Genomic DNA, 17,801 nt, shown 5'->3' with positions numbered 1-17,801 from the left:
GACAATCACAAGGACAAATTCCAAGGAGAAATCCCAAGGAGAAATTCCAAGGACAAATTTCAAGGACAATTCTAAGGACAAATTCCAAGGGGAAATAATTCCAAGGGGAAATAATTCCAATGACAAACTCAAGGACAAATTCCAAGGACAAATTCCAAGGACAGTCCCAAGGAGAAATTCCAAGGACAAATTCCAAGGAGAAATCCCAAGGAGAAACTCCAAGGACAAATTCCAAGGGGGAAATTCCAAGGAGAAATTCCAAGGACAAATCCCAAGGACAATTCCAAGGACAAATTCCAAGGGGAAATAATTCCAAGGACAATTCCAAGGACAAATTCCAAGGGGAAATAATTCCAAGGGGAAATAATTCCAATAACAAACTCCAAGGACAAATTCCAAGGAGAAATTCCAAGGAGAAATTTCAAGGACAATTCAAAGGACAAATTCCAAGGACAATTCTAAGGACAATTCCAAGGGGAAATTCCAAGCACAAATTCCAAGGACAATTCCAAGGACCAATTCCAAGGGGGATTTTCCAAGGCCAATCCCAAGGTGCCACTCACCAGTGAGCGCAGAGGAGCTGTCACAGCTGGGAGGTGCCCAACCCTCCTCACACTGGCACTGCAGCTTGTGGTCACACACCTGGGGACAAAAAACATCCACGGATATCCTCAGCTGGGAATCTGGGAATTTGGGAAGGTTCTGAGAGGTTTTTGGGGCTAAAATTTAGCATTTTGGGGTTAAAGACAGCTCTGAAAGCTTCGCTGCAGAGTGAATTTATTGATCTGTAGGACCCTGAAAAGTCAAATATCAGCAGAATTGTGAACCAAAATGACATAAAAAATAGATTTGATGCCATGGCTAGGAGCAGGGGCTGTGTTCATCTCCTGGGAAAAATGATAAATTTAATTTTTTAATTTTTTTAATTTTTTAAATTTTAGAATTTTTTAATTCCATCTCGGGTTAAATTTGGGTTAAAGACAGCCCTGAAAGCTTCACTGCAGAGTGAATTTATTGATCTGTAGGACTCTAAAAAGTCAAATATCAGCAGAATTGTGAACCAAAATGACCTAAAAAAATTAGATTTGATGCCATGGCCAGGAGCAGGGGCTGTGTTCATCTCCTGGGCAAAAGGTTACATTTAATTTTTAAATTTTTTAAGTTTTTAAAATTTTTTAAATTTTAGAGTTTTTTAATTCCATCTTGGGTTAAATTTGGGTTAAAGACAGCCCTGAAAGCTTCGCTGCAGAGTGAATTTATTGATCTGCAGGACTCTAAAAAGTCAAATATTATCCTTTGCAGAATTATCCTCCCCAAACCAAAATGACCTGAAAAAATTAGATTTGATGCCATGGCCAGGAGCAGGGGCTGTGTTCATCTCCTGGGCAAAAGGTTAAATTTAATTTTTAAATTTTTTAAATTTTTAAAAATTTTTTAAATTTTTAAATTTTTAAAATTTTTTAAAATTTTTAAATTTTTTAGATTTAAAAATTTTTTAATTTTTTTAAAATTTCATCTCAGCTTCAATTTCATCTTATAAAAATCTAAGAAGCTCCTGACCTCCCAAATTGAACAGATTCACATCAACAACCTAAACAATGCCAGCAAGAAACTCTGCATCATTTTCTCAGGATTTTAAAGTGAAAAACATCAATTTTTTTGGTCTTACAGCGTGGCCAGAGCACTTGGCAGAGCAGTTGGTGGATCTGAACACCTCCTCGGCGTGGACACACTCCCCGTGGCTGCACACCTGGAAAATGGGGGAAAAAGATGGAATATTCCCAAAATTCCACGGGGATTTGGAGCTCCCAGGACAGGCAGAGTTGGTATTTTTTCCTGGGAAGGGATGGAGAGCTCAGGGAAAAACAGAAATAATTCAAATTGCACCCCAGGAGGGGGAGATGGGGCAGGAATGGCAGGTGGGAATGCACTGGGGGTTGGAAACAGCACCCGTTGGGGAAATAATTACATGTAATTAATAATGAAATGCTAATTAATGATCTCCCAAGCCTGCAGCCAAAGCTGTGGTTTTGGTGCCACGAGATTTCTGTGCCAGTAAAAAAAAAAATAACATAATAATAAATTAAATAAACAATAAATAAATAAATAATAAAATTGATAAATAATAAAATAAATAAACAATAAAATAAATATATAATAAAATTGATAAATAATAAAATAAATAAATATAAAATTGATAAATAATAACATAAATAATAAAATAAATAAATAAATAAATAAACAATAACATAAATAAATAATAAAATAGATAAATAATAACATAAATAAATAATAAAATAAATAAATAATAACACAAATAAATAATAAAATAAATAAATAATAAAATACATAAAAAATAAATAAATAATAAAATAAATAAATAATAAAATAAATAAATAATAAAATCAATAAATAATAAAATAAATAATAAAAGAATAGATAAAGAAATAAATAAACAAACAATGAAATAATTAAAAATAAGAACAGAGCAGCCAAGGCTGGGGAAATGGGGATGATGGGAATTCCTGTTTGCTCTGCTGCTGGTTTGGGATAAAAATTGGGGAGAGAGATCAGCAGAAGTTTGGGGAACACTCAATCTCCCTAATTAAAATGTCTCTTGGAGATTTTAAAGGAGATAATTGTATTTTAAAGGAGATAATGATGTTTTAAAGGAGATAATGATGTCTTAAAGGAGATAACGATGAAGGCAAGACTCAAAGATGGGAAAAATAAAGAAAAATATATTTTTCTGTACTCACCATGCCATTCATAACAATGAAGGCAAGACCCAAAAAGGGGGAAAAATACAGAAAAAAGGTTTTTCTGTGCTCACCATGCCATTCATAACGACAAGGGCAAGACCCAAAGACGGAGAAAAATAAAGAAAAAAAGTTTTTCTGAGCTCACTGTGCCATTCATAACGATGAAGGCAAGACCCAAAGATGGGAAAGAATAAAGCAAAAAATATTTTTCTGTGCTCACCATGCCATTCATAATGACCAAGGTAATACCCAAAGAGGGGGAAAAATAAAGAAAAATATATTTTTCTGTGCTCACCATGCCATTCATAACGATGAAGACAAGACCCAAAGAGGGAGCAAAATAAAGAAAAAAAGTTTTTCTGTGCTCACCATGCCATTCATAACGATGAAGGCAATACCCAAACAGGGAGCAAAATAAAGAAAAAAAGTTTTTCTGTGCTCACCATGCCATTCATAGTGACGAAGGCAAGACCCAAAGAGGGGGAAAAATACAGAGAAAATATTTTTCTGTCCTGACCTTGCCATTCACAACGATGAAGACAAGACTCAAAGATGGGAAAGAATAAAGCAAAAAATATTTTTCTGTGCTCACCATGCCATTCATAATGACGAAGGAAGACCCAAAGAGGGAGAAAAATAAAGCAAAATATATTTTTCTGTGCTCACCATGCCATTCCCACACTTGGTCCCGTCGAGGATCATCCCTGGATCCACATCTCCACCCCGGGAGAAACTGGATTTGCAGGAATCAAAAGCCACCAGGCTGCCATCCCTGGGCATCTCCCTCCCTCCGGAGCAGTACAGCTTCCCACACATTCTATCTCTGCAGGGAGAACAGCAGGTGTTGAGCCAGCAAACTGCTTTGCAGAATTCCAGAATTCCAAGGGAATCCCTGCAGGAGGGAATTCTGGCAGCTTGGTTGGATTAATTCCTCTTAATTCCTCTTGAGCTCGTTAAGGAACACAAATTCGTTTAGTGAAATGAGGATTTAACTGATATTTCTTCCCTTTCCAGGTTCAAATTCCCAATCTCAAAATCCCTTCCCCTGGATTTCCCTCCACACTCCTCCTCCCTGCAGATCTCTCTTTGCTTTTCCACCTCAGAATTTAAATCCCATTTTCTCAGAATTGATTTCCCAGTTTCCAGACTGAACAAAAAGGAACACAGGGATGTGCCAAGGGGTTCTCCTGGTTTATATCCCCTAATCTGAGTAGGAATGGCCTGTTGTCCCAAATCCCAGCAAATTCCACGTCCCAGAGTGGAGGATTTAACTCTGTGGGATTTGGTTATGAGGATGGAATGGAAACAAGAGATCTCTGAAGTTGGATTTTAGGGCATTTGGGTTTATTGTGGAAGAGAGTTGGGTGTGAGAAACCTGCAGAGCTGCAGGATGGAGCTCAGAGCAGGTCAGAGAAGAGAGAGAGAGAGAGAGAGAGAGGCAGAAAAGAGACCAATTTGCCATTTACAATACAACAAATCATCCTCTGTGTTGAATATTCTTATTTTCACTAACCAATCTAGCCCAAGCTCCAAACCCTACAGCATTTACACACAACCTATAAGAACCATCCCATTACCATACGGGGTTATATTTAAAATATTCTAATTTTCACTAACCAATCCAGAACAAGCTGCAAACCCTACAGCATTTGCACACAACCTATAAGGATCATCCCATTACCACACAGGGTTATATTTTAAACCCTGAAAACTGCTTTTTGGCCCCTCTGCCATCAGGCAGGGTCTGCTCTGACCCTTGGAGCTGTCTGCAGGCAGAGGGGATTGTTCCACCCAGAGGGGATTGTTCCACCCAGAGGGGATTGTTCCACCCAGAGGGGATTGTTCCACCCAGAGGGGATTGTTCCACCCAGAGGGGATTGTTCCACCCAGAGGGGATTGTTCCATCCAGAGGGGATTGTTCCATCCAGAGGAGATCACCTCCAGTCAGCCAAACCATTGTTTCCTAGTTATTCTTCAACTCAAACCTTGTCCTCATCCCAATTTCCCTTATTTTCCATATTCTCAGCTTCTCTTCATCCCAATCTCCCTTACATTTTCCATATTCTCAGCTTCTCTTCATCCCAATCTCCCTTACATTTTCCATATTCTCAGCTTGCTTTCATCTCAATCTCCCTTATATTTTCCATATTCTCAGCATCTTTTTAATCAATTTTTAATCATATCATATCATAAGCTAATCATATCATAAGGAAATCATACCATAAGGAAATCATATAATAAGGTAATCCTATCACAAGGTAATCATACCATAAGGTAATCAATCATACCATAAGGTAATCATATCTCTAAGGCTTTCCTATTCCACCTTCCCCACCACCAGAGCTTACTTTTTGCTGCAGGGGATGTGAGTTCCCTTCTCCTTCCTGCAGTAGCCATAGTAAGCTCCCCTCTCGTTCATCCGGTAGCAGGAGGCTGCGCCCACCGTGGCCTCTGCAGCAGGGAGAGAAAATGGGATCAGTTTGGGATCTCTGCTGGGAGAACTGGGAATATTCCAGCTCCTTTCCTCGCCCAGGGGTGTGCTCTGGGATGGAAGTGACTTGGGGGAATTTCTACCTGGAGGATCCAGGGAGAATGTAATATATATGTGTTATAAATGCATAAATACATATGTATTTATATGTTATTTATCCCTGGAGGATCCAGGGAGAATATAATATATATGTACTATAAATACATAAACACATTGTATTTATGTATTTATATATGTATTTATGTATTTATATATGTATTTATATGTTATTTATCCCTGGAGGATCCAGGGAGAATATAATATATATGTGTTATAAATACATAAATACATATATATTATTTATCCCTGGAGGATCCAGGGAGAGCTCAGAGATTTTCCAGGGATTAAAGGGTTCCAGGAGAGCTGGAGAGGGACTGGGATGGAGGGACAGAGACAGGGAATGGGAACACACTGAGAATGAGGGATTTAAATGGGATTTTGGGAAGGAATGAGGGTGGGAATGAGCTGGGATGGAATTCCCAGAGGAGCTGTGCTGCCATCGATCCCTGGAGTGTCCAAGGCCAGGCTGGGATCACCTGGGAATATCCCTGATGTCCCTGGGGTGGCACTGGGTGACATTTCAGTTCCCTTCCCACCCAAACCATTCCCCAGCTGCAGGAAACGCTGCTGCCAGGAGCAGTTGGGCTGTTGGTGAGCAGCTCAGACATTTCCCTTCCCTGAGCCCAACCACTTCCCCAGCTCCAGCCACCTCAGACACCCTGCAAAAGAGGAATTCTCTGCCCACTTCTTCCCATTTCTCTGGGATTCTCTGCCCACTTCCCATTTCTCTGGGATTCTCTGCCCACTTCCCATTTCTCTGGAAGCACAGAGCTCCCCCTGCCCTGAGCTCAGCTCACGAGTTGTGACCACCGACAGGGGAAATGGGAAAATAAGAATGAGTTGTGCTATGAGCTGGACTTTACTTGTATAAATATAAAATGTATATATTTTATACTTATATAAAATATATATTCATGTATTAAATTATAGAATATATAACTATGTAATTCTATAATTATAGAATTATAGAATTACTATCTATGTATATAATTATAGATTTCTATATTAATATACACTACATATGTATTTATCTGTATATAAAAATACATATTGCAAATGTATATTCTACTGTATTATGTATATAATGTATATAATAGAATATAGAACATAGAATATGGAATATAGTAAGAAAGAATAGAGAATAGAGAATAGAGAATAGAGAATAGAGAATAGAGAATAGAGAATAGAATGGAATAGAACAGAACAGAGTAGAATAGAATAGAACAGAACAGAACAGAATGGGAATAGATTAGAATAGAATAGAATAGAATAGAATAGAATAGAGTAGAGTAGAGTAGAATAGAATAGAATAGAATAGAATAGAATAGAATAGAAAGAATAGAAGAGAAATAATAGAATATATAGATAGAATATAATATTACATTATTTCATTATTGTATTACCATATGTTATATTATATTACACTATATTATGTTATGTTACACTATACTATGTTATGTTACATTATATTATGTTACATTGTGTTATGTTATATTATGTTATATTATACTATATTGTGTTATATTGTGTTATATTATGTTATATTATACTATATTGTGTTCTATTGTGTTATGTTATGTTATATTGTGTTATGTGATGTTATATATTATTATCTTTCCCTGGCTGATTTCCAACAGATCTCAGAAGCTTTCCAGACCCCAACCTCCCCTCTCCCTGTCCCCGCTGCCCCCCGGTGCTGTCGCTGTCCCGCGGGTGACTCACGGGGTCCGAAGGCAGCCTGGCACTGGCCCAGGCGGGTGGGGCAGGTGCCCATGTAGCAGTAGCCCTCCCCGGAGGCGCAGGGGTGCCCGTTGACCCTGAAGCGATCCTCGGGGCAGCTGGCCGAGCGGCCGCTGCACATCTCGGCCAGGTCACAGTCGTGCTGCACGGCGCGGCACACCGAGCCCGCCTGCTTGTACTGCGGGGAGAAAACACTGAGTTTATCCGTGCACACCGAGCCCGCCTGCTTGTACTGCGGGGGGAAAATAACACACTGAGATTGTCCATGAGCTCATACATGTGCTCATCCATGCACACCGAGCCCGCCTGCTTGTACTGCGGAGGGAAAATAACACTGAGATCGTCCATGCACACCGAGCCCGCCTGCTTGTACTGCGGGGGGAAAATAACACTGAGTTTATCCATGAGGTCATACATGTGCTCATCCATGCACACCGAGCCCGCCTGCTTGTACTGCGGGGAGAAAACACTGAGTTTATCCGTGAGGTCATACATGTGCTCATCCATGCACAGCGAGCCCGCCTGCTTGTACTGCGGGGGGAAAATAACACTGAGTTTATCCATGAGGTCATACATGTGCTCATCCATGAGCTCATACATGTGCTCATCCATGAGCTCATACATGTGCTCATCCATGAGCTCATACATGTGCTCATCCATGAGCTCATACATGTGCTCATCCATGCACACCAAGCCCGCCTGCTTGTACTGCGGGGAGAAAACACACTGAGATCATCCATGAGCTCATACATGTGCTCATCCATGCACACCGAGCCTGACTGCTTGTACTGCGGGGAGAAAACACTGAGTTTATCCATGCACACCGAGCCCGCCTGCTTGTACTGCGGGGAGAAAACACACTGAGATCATCCATGAGCTCATACACGTGCTCATCCATGAGCTCATACATGTGCTCATCCATGAGCTCATACATGTGCTCATCCATGAGCTCATACATGTGCTCATAATGCACACCGAGCCCGCCTGCTTGTACTGAGGAGGGAAATACACTGAGATCGTCCATGCTGCTCCGGAGCCCTTCCCGGGGAGAAATCTGGGTAAAAGTCCAGCTAAACCCTGCTTGTTTCTTTGCCAGGATGGTTTTTGGAGGGAGGTGAGTTCTGAGCGCCTTGAAATGAGCAGAGAAGGCAGCTCTACCTCTATATTCTATATATTCTATATATTCTATCTATTCTATATACCCTCTATATTCTATCTATTCTATATATATATCTATATATTCTATATATTCTATATATTCTATCTGTATCTATATGTTATAGATACAGATATATATCTATATATCTATATATCTATATCTATATATCTATATCTATATATCTATATATCTATATATCTATATGATAAATCTATACATTCTGTATTTCCTTCTAATTTAACAGTTTGGGGTCTCCCCTGGCAGTTCTCACAGTTTTTTGGGATCTCCCCTGGCAGCTCTCACAGTTTGGGGCAGTTGTCTGGTTTTTGGGATCTCCCCTGACAGTTCTCACAGTTTTTGGGATCTCCCCTGGCAGTTGTCCCAGGTTTTGGGATCTCCCCTGGCAGTTCTCACACGTTTTGGGGTCTCCCCTGGCAGTTCTCAGGTTTTGGGGTCTCACCTGGCAGCTCTCACAGTTTTGGGGTCTCCCCTGGCAGTTCTCACACATTTTTTGGGGTCTCACCTGGCAGTTTTTCAGGTTTTGGGGTCTCCCCTGGCAGTTCTCACAGTTTTTGGGATCTCCCCTGGCAGCTCTCACAGTTTTTGGGATCTCCCCTGGCAGTTCTCAGTTTCTGGGGTCTCCCCTGGCAGTTTCTCTAGGGTTGGGCTCTCCCCTGGCAGTTCTCAGGTTTTGGGGTCCCCCCTGGCAGTTCTCACAGTTTTGGGCTCTCCCCTGGCAGTTTTTCAGGTTTTGGGCTCTCCCCTGGCAGTTCTCACACATTTTTTGGGGTCTCACCTGGCAGCTCTCACAGTTTTGGGGTCTCCCCTGGCAGTTCTCACACATTTTTTGGGGTCTCACCTGACAGTTTTTCAGGTTTTGGGGTCTCCCCTGGCAGTTCTCACAGTTTTGGGCTCTCCCCTGGCAGTTCTCACACATTTTTTGGGGTCTCCCCTGACAGCTCTCACATTTTTTGGGGTCTCCCCTGGCAGTTCTCACACATTTTTTGGGCTCTCCCCTGGCAGTTCTCACACATTTTTTGGGGTCTCCCCTGGCAGCTCTCACATAGTTTTGGGGTCTCCCCTGGCAGTTCTCACAGTTTTGGGGTCTCCCCTGGCAGCTCTCACACAGTTTTGGGGTCTCCCCTGGCAGTTCTCACAGTTTTGGGGTCTCCCCTGGCAGTTCTCACACATTTTTTGGGCTCTCCCCTGGCAGTTCTCCGTTTTTGGGGTCTCCCCTGGCAGCTCTCACACAGTTTTGGGCTCTCCCCTGGCAGTTCTCACATTTTTTGGGGTCTCCCCTGGCAGTTCTCACAGTTTTGGGCTCTCCCCTGGCAGTTTTTCAGGTTTTGGGGTCTCCCCTGGCAGTTTTTCAGGTTTTGGGGTCTCCCCTGGCAGTTCTCACACATTTTTTGGGATCTCCCCTGGCAGCTCTCACACAGTTTTGGGCTCTCCCCTGGCAGTTCTCACACATTTTCTGGGGTCTCACCTGGCAGTTCTCACAGCACTCCCCATGGGCACAGGCAGCTCCCGCGGTCAGCGTGCAGCTCTCGGGGTCACAGCACTCGTTTGTGCACTCCTGCCACAGAAACAGAGGTCACAGCTGGGGACAAGGACACCACACCTCTGTCCCTCACCTGGCCCTGGGTTTGGGGGTGGGAGGTGAGCAGGGAACTTGGGGTTTGGCAGGGACGTGGGGTGGCTTTGTCACCTCTCAGTTCCTGTGTCACCACCCCCTGACAAGCCAGGAGCACATTTTCCCACCCAGGGCAGCGATTTGGTGATCAGAGTTTCTACTGCAGCAAAATTGAAATGTCCAACCTGGATAAACCCCTTTGCCTTTCTCAAGGATAAACATAAAATAACAGATTTTATTAAAAATGAATTAAAATTCAACCAAGCCTTGCCCTGGCGCTTGGTTCAATTTTCCCCAATTTTCCTACTTCCCATATCATCCATTCCAGGCCAGATAAAGCTTTTCCAAGCTTTGAATTCCAAAAAAATCTCACCAAATAAACCAGACCACCCCAGGGCAGCAATTTGGTGATCAGAGTTTCTACTTCAGCAAGATTGAAAGGTCCAGCCTGGAAAACCCCTTTGGCTTTCCCAAGGATTAACATAAAATAATAGATTTTATTAAAAATGAATTAAAATTCAACCAAGCCTTGCCCTGGCGCTTGGTTCAATTTTCTCCAATTTTCCTACTACAATATCATCCATTCCAGGCCAGATAAAGCTTTTCCAAGCTTTGAATTCCAAAAAAATCTCACCAAAAAAACCTCACCAAATAAACCTCACCAAAACAACCCAGCCACTCCAGGGCAGCGATTTGGTGATCAGAGTTTCTACTGCAGCAAAACTGAAATGTCCAACCTGGATATACCCCTTTGCCTTTCACAAGGATTAATGTAAAATAATAGATTTTATTAAAAATGAATTGAAATTCAACCAAGCCTTGCCCTGGCGCTTGGTTCAATTTTCCCCAATTTTCCTACTTCCCATATCATCCATTCCAGGCCAGATAAAGGTTTTCCAAGCTTTGAATTCCAAAAAAATCTCACCAAATAAACCTCACCAAATAAACCAAACCACTCCAGGGCAGCAAATTGGTGATCAGAGTTTCTACTGCAGCAAAATTGAGATGTCCAGCCTGGAAAACTCCTTTGCCTTTCCCAAGGATAAACATAAAATAATAGATTTTATTAATAATTAATTAAAATTCAACCAAGCCTTGCTCTGACTCTTGGTTCAATTTTCCCCAATTTTCCTACTTCCATGGTTCAATTTTCTCCAATTTTCCTACTTCCAGCATCATCCATTCCAGGCTGAATAAAACTTTCCCAACCTTCAAATCCCCAAAAAAACCCTCACCAAACAAACCCCGAAATCTTACAAAAACCAACTTTCCAAACGAGCTTAAACCGCTTGAAAACTCCACCAAATTGGGAAAAAATGTGCAAAATAAACAAAAACAAACCCCATTCCCATTACCTCGGGCGTGCCACAGTCACACTCCTCCCCCTTCTCCAGGAATCCGTTCCCGCAGGACGGCGGGGCGACGATGCTGCTCAGCTCGGGGCTGTTGGTCAGACACTGGGGCATCTCCCCCAGCAGGAACTTCTCGAAGCTCTGCAGGCTGCAGGAGCTGAATTCCTTGGGAATCACCGAGCTGCAGGGGGGAAAAATGGGATTTGGGTTGGGATCGGTTTGGGTAAAGGGGAGAAATCCCTTTGGGAGGGGAAGGGTTAATGATATTTACACCCACAGCTCTTGGGTGTAAATGTTGTTCTAAATAGTGAAGGATTAAGGTCTGTATGGATATTCCCTTCCTGCTCAGGATATTCCATTCCAGCTCAGGATATTCCCTTCTAATTCAAGATATTCCATTCCAATTCAGGTTATTCCCATCCAATTCAGGATATTCCCTTATAAATCAGGATATTCCATTCTAATTCAGGATATTCAATTTATAATTTAGGATATTCCATTTATAATTCAGGATATTCCCATCCAATTCAGGATATTCCCATCCAATTCAGGATATTCCCTTCCAATTCAGGATATTCCCTTCCAATTCAGGATATTCCCTTCCAATTCAGGATATTCCCTTCCAATTCAGGATATTCCCAGCTCAGGATATTCCAACACCACAACCACCACAAGGATTTTTTCCCAATTCTCATCCTCTCCAGCTGGGAATTCCCAAATAAATCCCCAACATCGCTTTGGATTGGATTTTTAGGAGTTTTCTCTCTGCAAATATCTCCAGATACCCTGAAATCTCTTCCTTTTTTTTAAATTTTTTTTTTAAATTAAGCAATTTGAACAGGATAATCTCCCAGGACCAAAGCTCTGCCGTATTTTAGAACCCGCCAGCTTGTCCCAAATCCATTTTCATTTGAACGGAATCATCTCCCAGGACAAAATCTCTGCTGTATTTTAGAAGCCACTATCTTGACCAAAATGCATTTTCATTTGAACAAAATCATCTCCCAGGACCAAAGCTCTGCCATATTTTGGAATCCACCAGCTCGTCCCAAATCCATTTTCATTTGAACAAAATCATCTCCCAGGACAAAAGCTCTGCCATATTTTAGAATCCACCAGCTTGTCCCAAACCCATTTTCATTTAAATGGAATCATCTCCCCAGACAAAAGCTCTGCCATATTTTAGAATCCACCAGCTTGTCCCAAATCCATTTTCATTTAAAAGGAATCATCTCCCCAGACAAAAGCTCTGCCATATTTTGGAAGCCACCAGCTCGTCCAAAATGCATTTTCATTTAAACGGAATCATCTCCCAGGACCAAAGCTCTGCCATATTTTAGAATCCACCAGCTTGTCCCAAATCCATTTTCATCTAAATGCAATCATCTCCCAGGACCAAAGCTCTGCCATATTTCAGAACCCACCAGCTTGTTCAAAATCCATTTTCATCTAAATGGAATCATCTCCCAGGACCAAAGCTCTACCATATTTTGGAAGCCACCAGCTCGTCCAAAATGCATTTTCATTTGAACAAAATCATCTCCCAGGACCAAAGTTCTGCCATATTTTGGAATCCACCAGCTTGTCCCAAATCCATTTTCATTTGAATGAAATCATCTCCCAGTATTTTGGAACCCTCCAGCTTGTCCCAAATCCATTTTCATTTGATTGGAATCATCTCCCCCTATTTCAGAACCCTCCAGCTTGTCCCCAATCCATTTCCATCCCCATTTCTGTGTCCCCAGGCGCACCTGACGGTGTCGGTCATGATGCAGACGTCGTCGCTGCAGGAGCACACCTCGGTGTCGTGGCTCATGCCCAGGTTGTGGCCCATCTCGTGGGCCATGGTGGCCGCCACCGCCACGTGGTTCCTGTTGTGGTCCTGCAAAGAGATTCCCGAATTTCCGTGGTTATTCCAAGTGGGAATGACAGAGGTGTGGCTGTTGAGCCGCTAGCGGAGTGAGACAGAATCTCAGGTTGGCAGAAATTTGGATTTATTGTTTAAATTTTAGGATTTCTATAGAATTTTTGTTTAAATTTTAGAACTTATATAGAATTTTTGTTTAAATTTTAGAACTTATATAGAATTTTTGTTTAAATTTTAGAACTTATATAGAATTTTTATTTACATTGTAGAACTTAAATAGACTTTTTTTGGATTGGGTCAATTCCAAACCTCCCCCTAGGCCAATTGGCCAGGCTTGAACTGTCTTTATTTCCAGAGAGCATTTCAATAACATCCAAACTTTATCTTGATTTATAATTCCAAACCTCCCCCCAGGCCGACTGGCCAAGCTTGAACCATCTATCTTTCCAGGGATTGTTTCAATAACATCCAAACTTTATCTTGATTTATAAAAACACAGGAAGAAGAAGAGAAAATTCCCATGGGAAAGGATCTGTGTTGCCACCCAGAGGAGATAAAAACCAGAATGATTTTTCTTATTAAAAATTCTGTTTTTCTCCAAGTGGAATTATCCCCACGATGCACAAGGGTTCATGTGAGGCTCAATCTGTCTGTGCATTTATTTGGGTTACATTCTAGTCTTTATTTTAAAAATATATAAATATATTTTTATTTTTATACGTTTTAAAATTTTAATTTTATTTTCTATATTTTAAAAATATAAAAATTATTTATTAAAATTTTATGGAATCGTGTCGAATTTACACCGTGGAGGTGAGGTATAAAGATTGATAAAGTATTCATTGAAATTTCATAAATTGAAATTTTATAAATTCTGTGCATCTATTTGGGTCGCATTCTATTCTTTATTAAATATATATATATAAATTATTTATTTAAATTTTATAGAATTGTGTTGAATTTACACTGTGGAGGTGTGGTATAAATATTGATAAAGTATTTATTGAAATTGCATAAAATAAAATGAAATTTACACCGTGGAGGTGCGAATATCATGCATGTGCTTTCTTTACTCCCAGAATGGCTTGGGTTTGGAAGGACTTTAATTAATTAAAATTAATTTATTTAATTTTTATTTAATTTTTATTTAATTTACTCCCAGAATAGCTTGGGTTTGGAAGGACCTTAATTAATTAAAATTAATTTAATTTTAATTTCATTTTAATTTAATTTCAATTTCATTTACTCCCCGAATGGTTTTAAACCCACCCATCCCAACATTTTCCAAACCCTATTCAACCCAACCTTGGACATTCCCAGAATTAGCAATTTTTAAATTCCTAATTTAATTTAAATTTAAACTAAAAATTAGGAATTTTTACATCCTAATAAAACAACGAGAAGAACCAGAGAACCAAAAATGCCCCAAACCCAACAGTTCTCACAAAGATTCTTCACTGAAGGAGTAAAAAACCATAGAAAAACCTTGGAAAAAAACGAAATAAAAAGGAATCAGACCTGAATAATACCTGCAGAGTATAAATCACTGCAGATGGATTTGAGGAAAGCCAGTCCGATGGTGGTGCCCTCGAAATCCAGACCTCTGGGGGGAGAAAAACACACAGAGAGATCTAGATAAGTTGTAAAATTTAAATCATAAATTCAGATTTGTGCCACCTGAGGCTCTGCCTGGTCTTTCACTCTGCTAGAGGTTCAACAGTGAAAAAACAGCTCAGAGCAGGTCAGGGAAGTGAGAGAGAGAGAGCAGAAAGAGATCGATGCCAAGAGCTCGAGCTGCTGTTTACAAGACAATAAATTATCAAATCATCCTCTGTGTTGAATATTCTAATTCTCATTGACCAATCCAGAACAAGCTCCAAACCCTACAACATTTACATACAACATGTAAGGATCATCCCATTACCATATGGGGTTATATTTTAAATATTCTAATTCTCATTAACCAATCTAGAACAAGTTATAAATCCTACAACATTTACACACAACCTGTAAGAATCATCCCATTACCACACGGGGTTATATTTTAAATATTCTAATTCTCATTAACCAATCTAGACCAAGCTATAAATCCTACAACATTTACACACAACCTGTAAGAATCATCCCATTACCATACGGGGTCATATTTTAAATATTCTAGTTCTCATTAACCGATTTAGAAGCTCCAAACCCTACACCATTTACACACAACCTATAAGAATCATCCCATTAATGTATGGCTTTATATTTTGAATATTCTAATTCTCATTAACCAATCTAGAACAAGCTGCAAACCCTACACCATTTACACACAACCTATAAGAATCATTGTTTTTTTTTTTTTTTTTTGTGTTTTTTGTTTTTTTTTTTTTTTTTTTTTGGGGGTTTTTTGTTATATTTTGAATATTCTAATTCTCATTGACCAATCCAGAACAAGCTCCAAACCCTACAACATTTGCACACAATCCCATTACCACACAGGGTTATGTTTTAAACCCTAAAAACTGCTTTTTGGCCCCTCTGCCAGCAGGCAGGCTCTGCTCTGACCCTTGGAGCTGTCTGCAGGCAGAGGGGATTGTTCCACCCAGAGGGGATTGTTCCACCCAGAGGGGATTGTTCCATCCAGAGGGGATTGTTCCACCCAGAGATTGTTCCACCCAGAGGGGATTGTTCCACCCAGAGGGGATTGTTCCATCCAGAGGATCACCTCCAGTGGCCAAACCATTGTTTTCTGGTTGTTCAGTAAATCAAAGCTTGTCTTCATCTCAATTTCCTTTATATTTTCCATATTCTCAGCTTGTCCTCATCTCAATTTCTCTTATATTTTCAGCTTGTCTCCATCCCAATCTCCCTTATATTTTCCATATTCTCAGCTTGTCTTTATCTCAATTTCCCTTACATTTTCCATATTCTCAGTTTCTCTTCATCTCAATTTCTCTTATATTTTCCATATTCTCAGCTTGTCTTTATCTCAATCTCCCTTATATTCTCAGCTTCTCTTCATCCCAATTTCCCCTATATTTTCCATATTCTCATCTTGGCTTCATCTCAATTTCCCTTATATTTTCCATATTCTCATCTTGGCTTCATCTCAATTTCCCTTATATTTTCCATATTCTCAGCTTGTTTTCATCCCAATTTCCCTAGTATTTTCCATATTCTCAGCTTGTTTTCATCCCAATTTCCCTAGTATTTTCCATATTCTCAGCTTGTTTTCATCCCAATTTCCCTTATATTTTCCATATTCTCAGCTTCTCTTCATCCCAATTTCCCTAATATTTTCCATATTCTCAGCTTCTCTTCATCTCAATCTCCCTTATATTTTTCATATTCTCAGCTTCTCTTCATCTCAATCTCCCTTACATTTTTCATATTCTCAGCTTCTCTTCATCCCAATTGCCCTTACATTTTCCATATTCTCAGCTTGTCCTCATCTCAATTTCCCTTACATTTTCCATATTCTCAGCTTGTCTTTAATTTCCCTTATATTTTCCATATTCTCAGTTTCTCTTCATCCCAATTTCCCTTATATTTTCCATATTCTCAGCTTGTCCTCATCCCAATTTCCCTAATATTTTCCATATTCTCAGCTTGGCTTCATCTCAATTTCCCTTATATTTTCCATATTCTCAGCTTGTCTTCATTTCAATCTCCCTTATATTTTCCATATTCTCAGCTTGTCTTTAATTTCCCTTGTATTTTCCATATTCTCAGCTTCTCTTCATCTCAATTTCCCTTATAATTTCCATATTCTCATCTTGTCTCCATCCCAATTTCCCTTACATTTTCCATATTCTCAGCATCTTTGCCAGTTAATCACATTCACAAAACTTTCCTATTTCATTTTCCCCAGCAGTGGGTGATTTTTCTGGAATAAGAAGGGGACGGGAATGGACCCAAACTCACGTGAGGAGCTGGGCGTTGTCGTGGCGTTTCCTTTTCAGCAGATCCGCCAGGCGCCACTTGGAGAAGGTGTCCAGCGTGAAGCCAGCGTTCCTGCTCAGGGGACACTTGTCCCCAGCTGTCCACACCTCCAGCCCCACCAGCGCCACGTGGATGTGCAGCGCCTTGTACAGCTGCAAGTCAAAAATTCATCAGTTTTTAATTAATTTATTTATTTTATTTTATTTAGTTATTTATTTTATTTATTTTATTTTATTTATTTTATTTATTTATTTTATTTGTTTGTTTGTTTTTTCAATTTATTTAATTTTTCAGTTTAATTTCTTTTTAATTTCTTTGTTTCCTTTTTCGTTAATCAAATCAGTTTTTTATTTATTAAATTTTTTAAAGTGTTTATTTGCTTTTTAAATTTTATTTTATTTATTTATTTATTTAATTAATTTAATTTTTTTTTATTTTCATTTTTAATTTAATCAGTTTTTAATTTATTTATTAATTTTTTTAAAAATTTGGGGTTTTACATTTATTTAATTAATTTAATTAATTTTTATTTATTTATTTTTAACATTTATTTATTTATTACATTTATTTACTTTTTATTTATTTATTTCATTTTTATTTAATAAGTTAATTATAAATCACTTGGATTTCCATGGTTTTCAATAGAAAAAAATTATCAATCACTTGGATTCCAATGCCTTTAAATAGAAAAAAAATTATAAATCACTTAGATTTCAATGCCTTTAAATAGAAAAAAAAATATCAATCACTCGGATTTCAATGTTTTTAAGTAGA

At 39.4% G+C, this 17,801-nt stretch overlaps 1 protein-coding gene across 1 annotated transcript in view; it reads right to left on the bottom strand.

Annotated features, from left to right (window-relative positions):
* Positions 1-17,801, bottom strand: part of LOC146420278 (zinc metalloproteinase-disintegrin-like NaMP) — a 45,335-nt gene that overhangs the window by 7,706 nt on the left and 19,828 nt on the right. The window contains exons 9-18 of the mRNA XM_085048440.1: positions 17,010-17,179; positions 14,622-14,706; positions 12,988-13,118; positions 11,240-11,417; positions 9,738-9,827; positions 7,075-7,270; positions 5,111-5,213; positions 3,429-3,585; positions 1,670-1,750; positions 564-642 (exon numbers count right to left, since the gene is read on the bottom strand). Coding sequence (XP_084904566.1) covers positions 564-642; positions 1,670-1,750; positions 3,429-3,585; positions 5,111-5,213; positions 7,075-7,270; positions 9,738-9,827; positions 11,240-11,417; positions 12,988-13,118; positions 14,622-14,706; positions 17,010-17,179 — 1,270 coding nt within the window. The remainder of the gene's footprint in view (positions 1-563; positions 643-1,669; positions 1,751-3,428; positions 3,586-5,110; positions 5,214-7,074; positions 7,271-9,737; positions 9,828-11,239; positions 11,418-12,987; positions 13,119-14,621; positions 14,707-17,009; positions 17,180-17,801) is intronic.

This window comes from Lichenostomus cassidix, unplaced genomic scaffold (genome assembly GCF_008360975.1).
Source record: "Lichenostomus cassidix isolate B80296 unplaced genomic scaffold, HeHo_3.0 HiC_scaffold_706, whole genome shotgun sequence".
In the NCBI taxonomy this organism is placed as follows: Eukaryota; Metazoa; Chordata; class Aves; order Passeriformes; family Meliphagidae; genus Lichenostomus; species Lichenostomus cassidix.
This window is presented reverse-complemented; position numbering and strand designations above follow the sequence as displayed.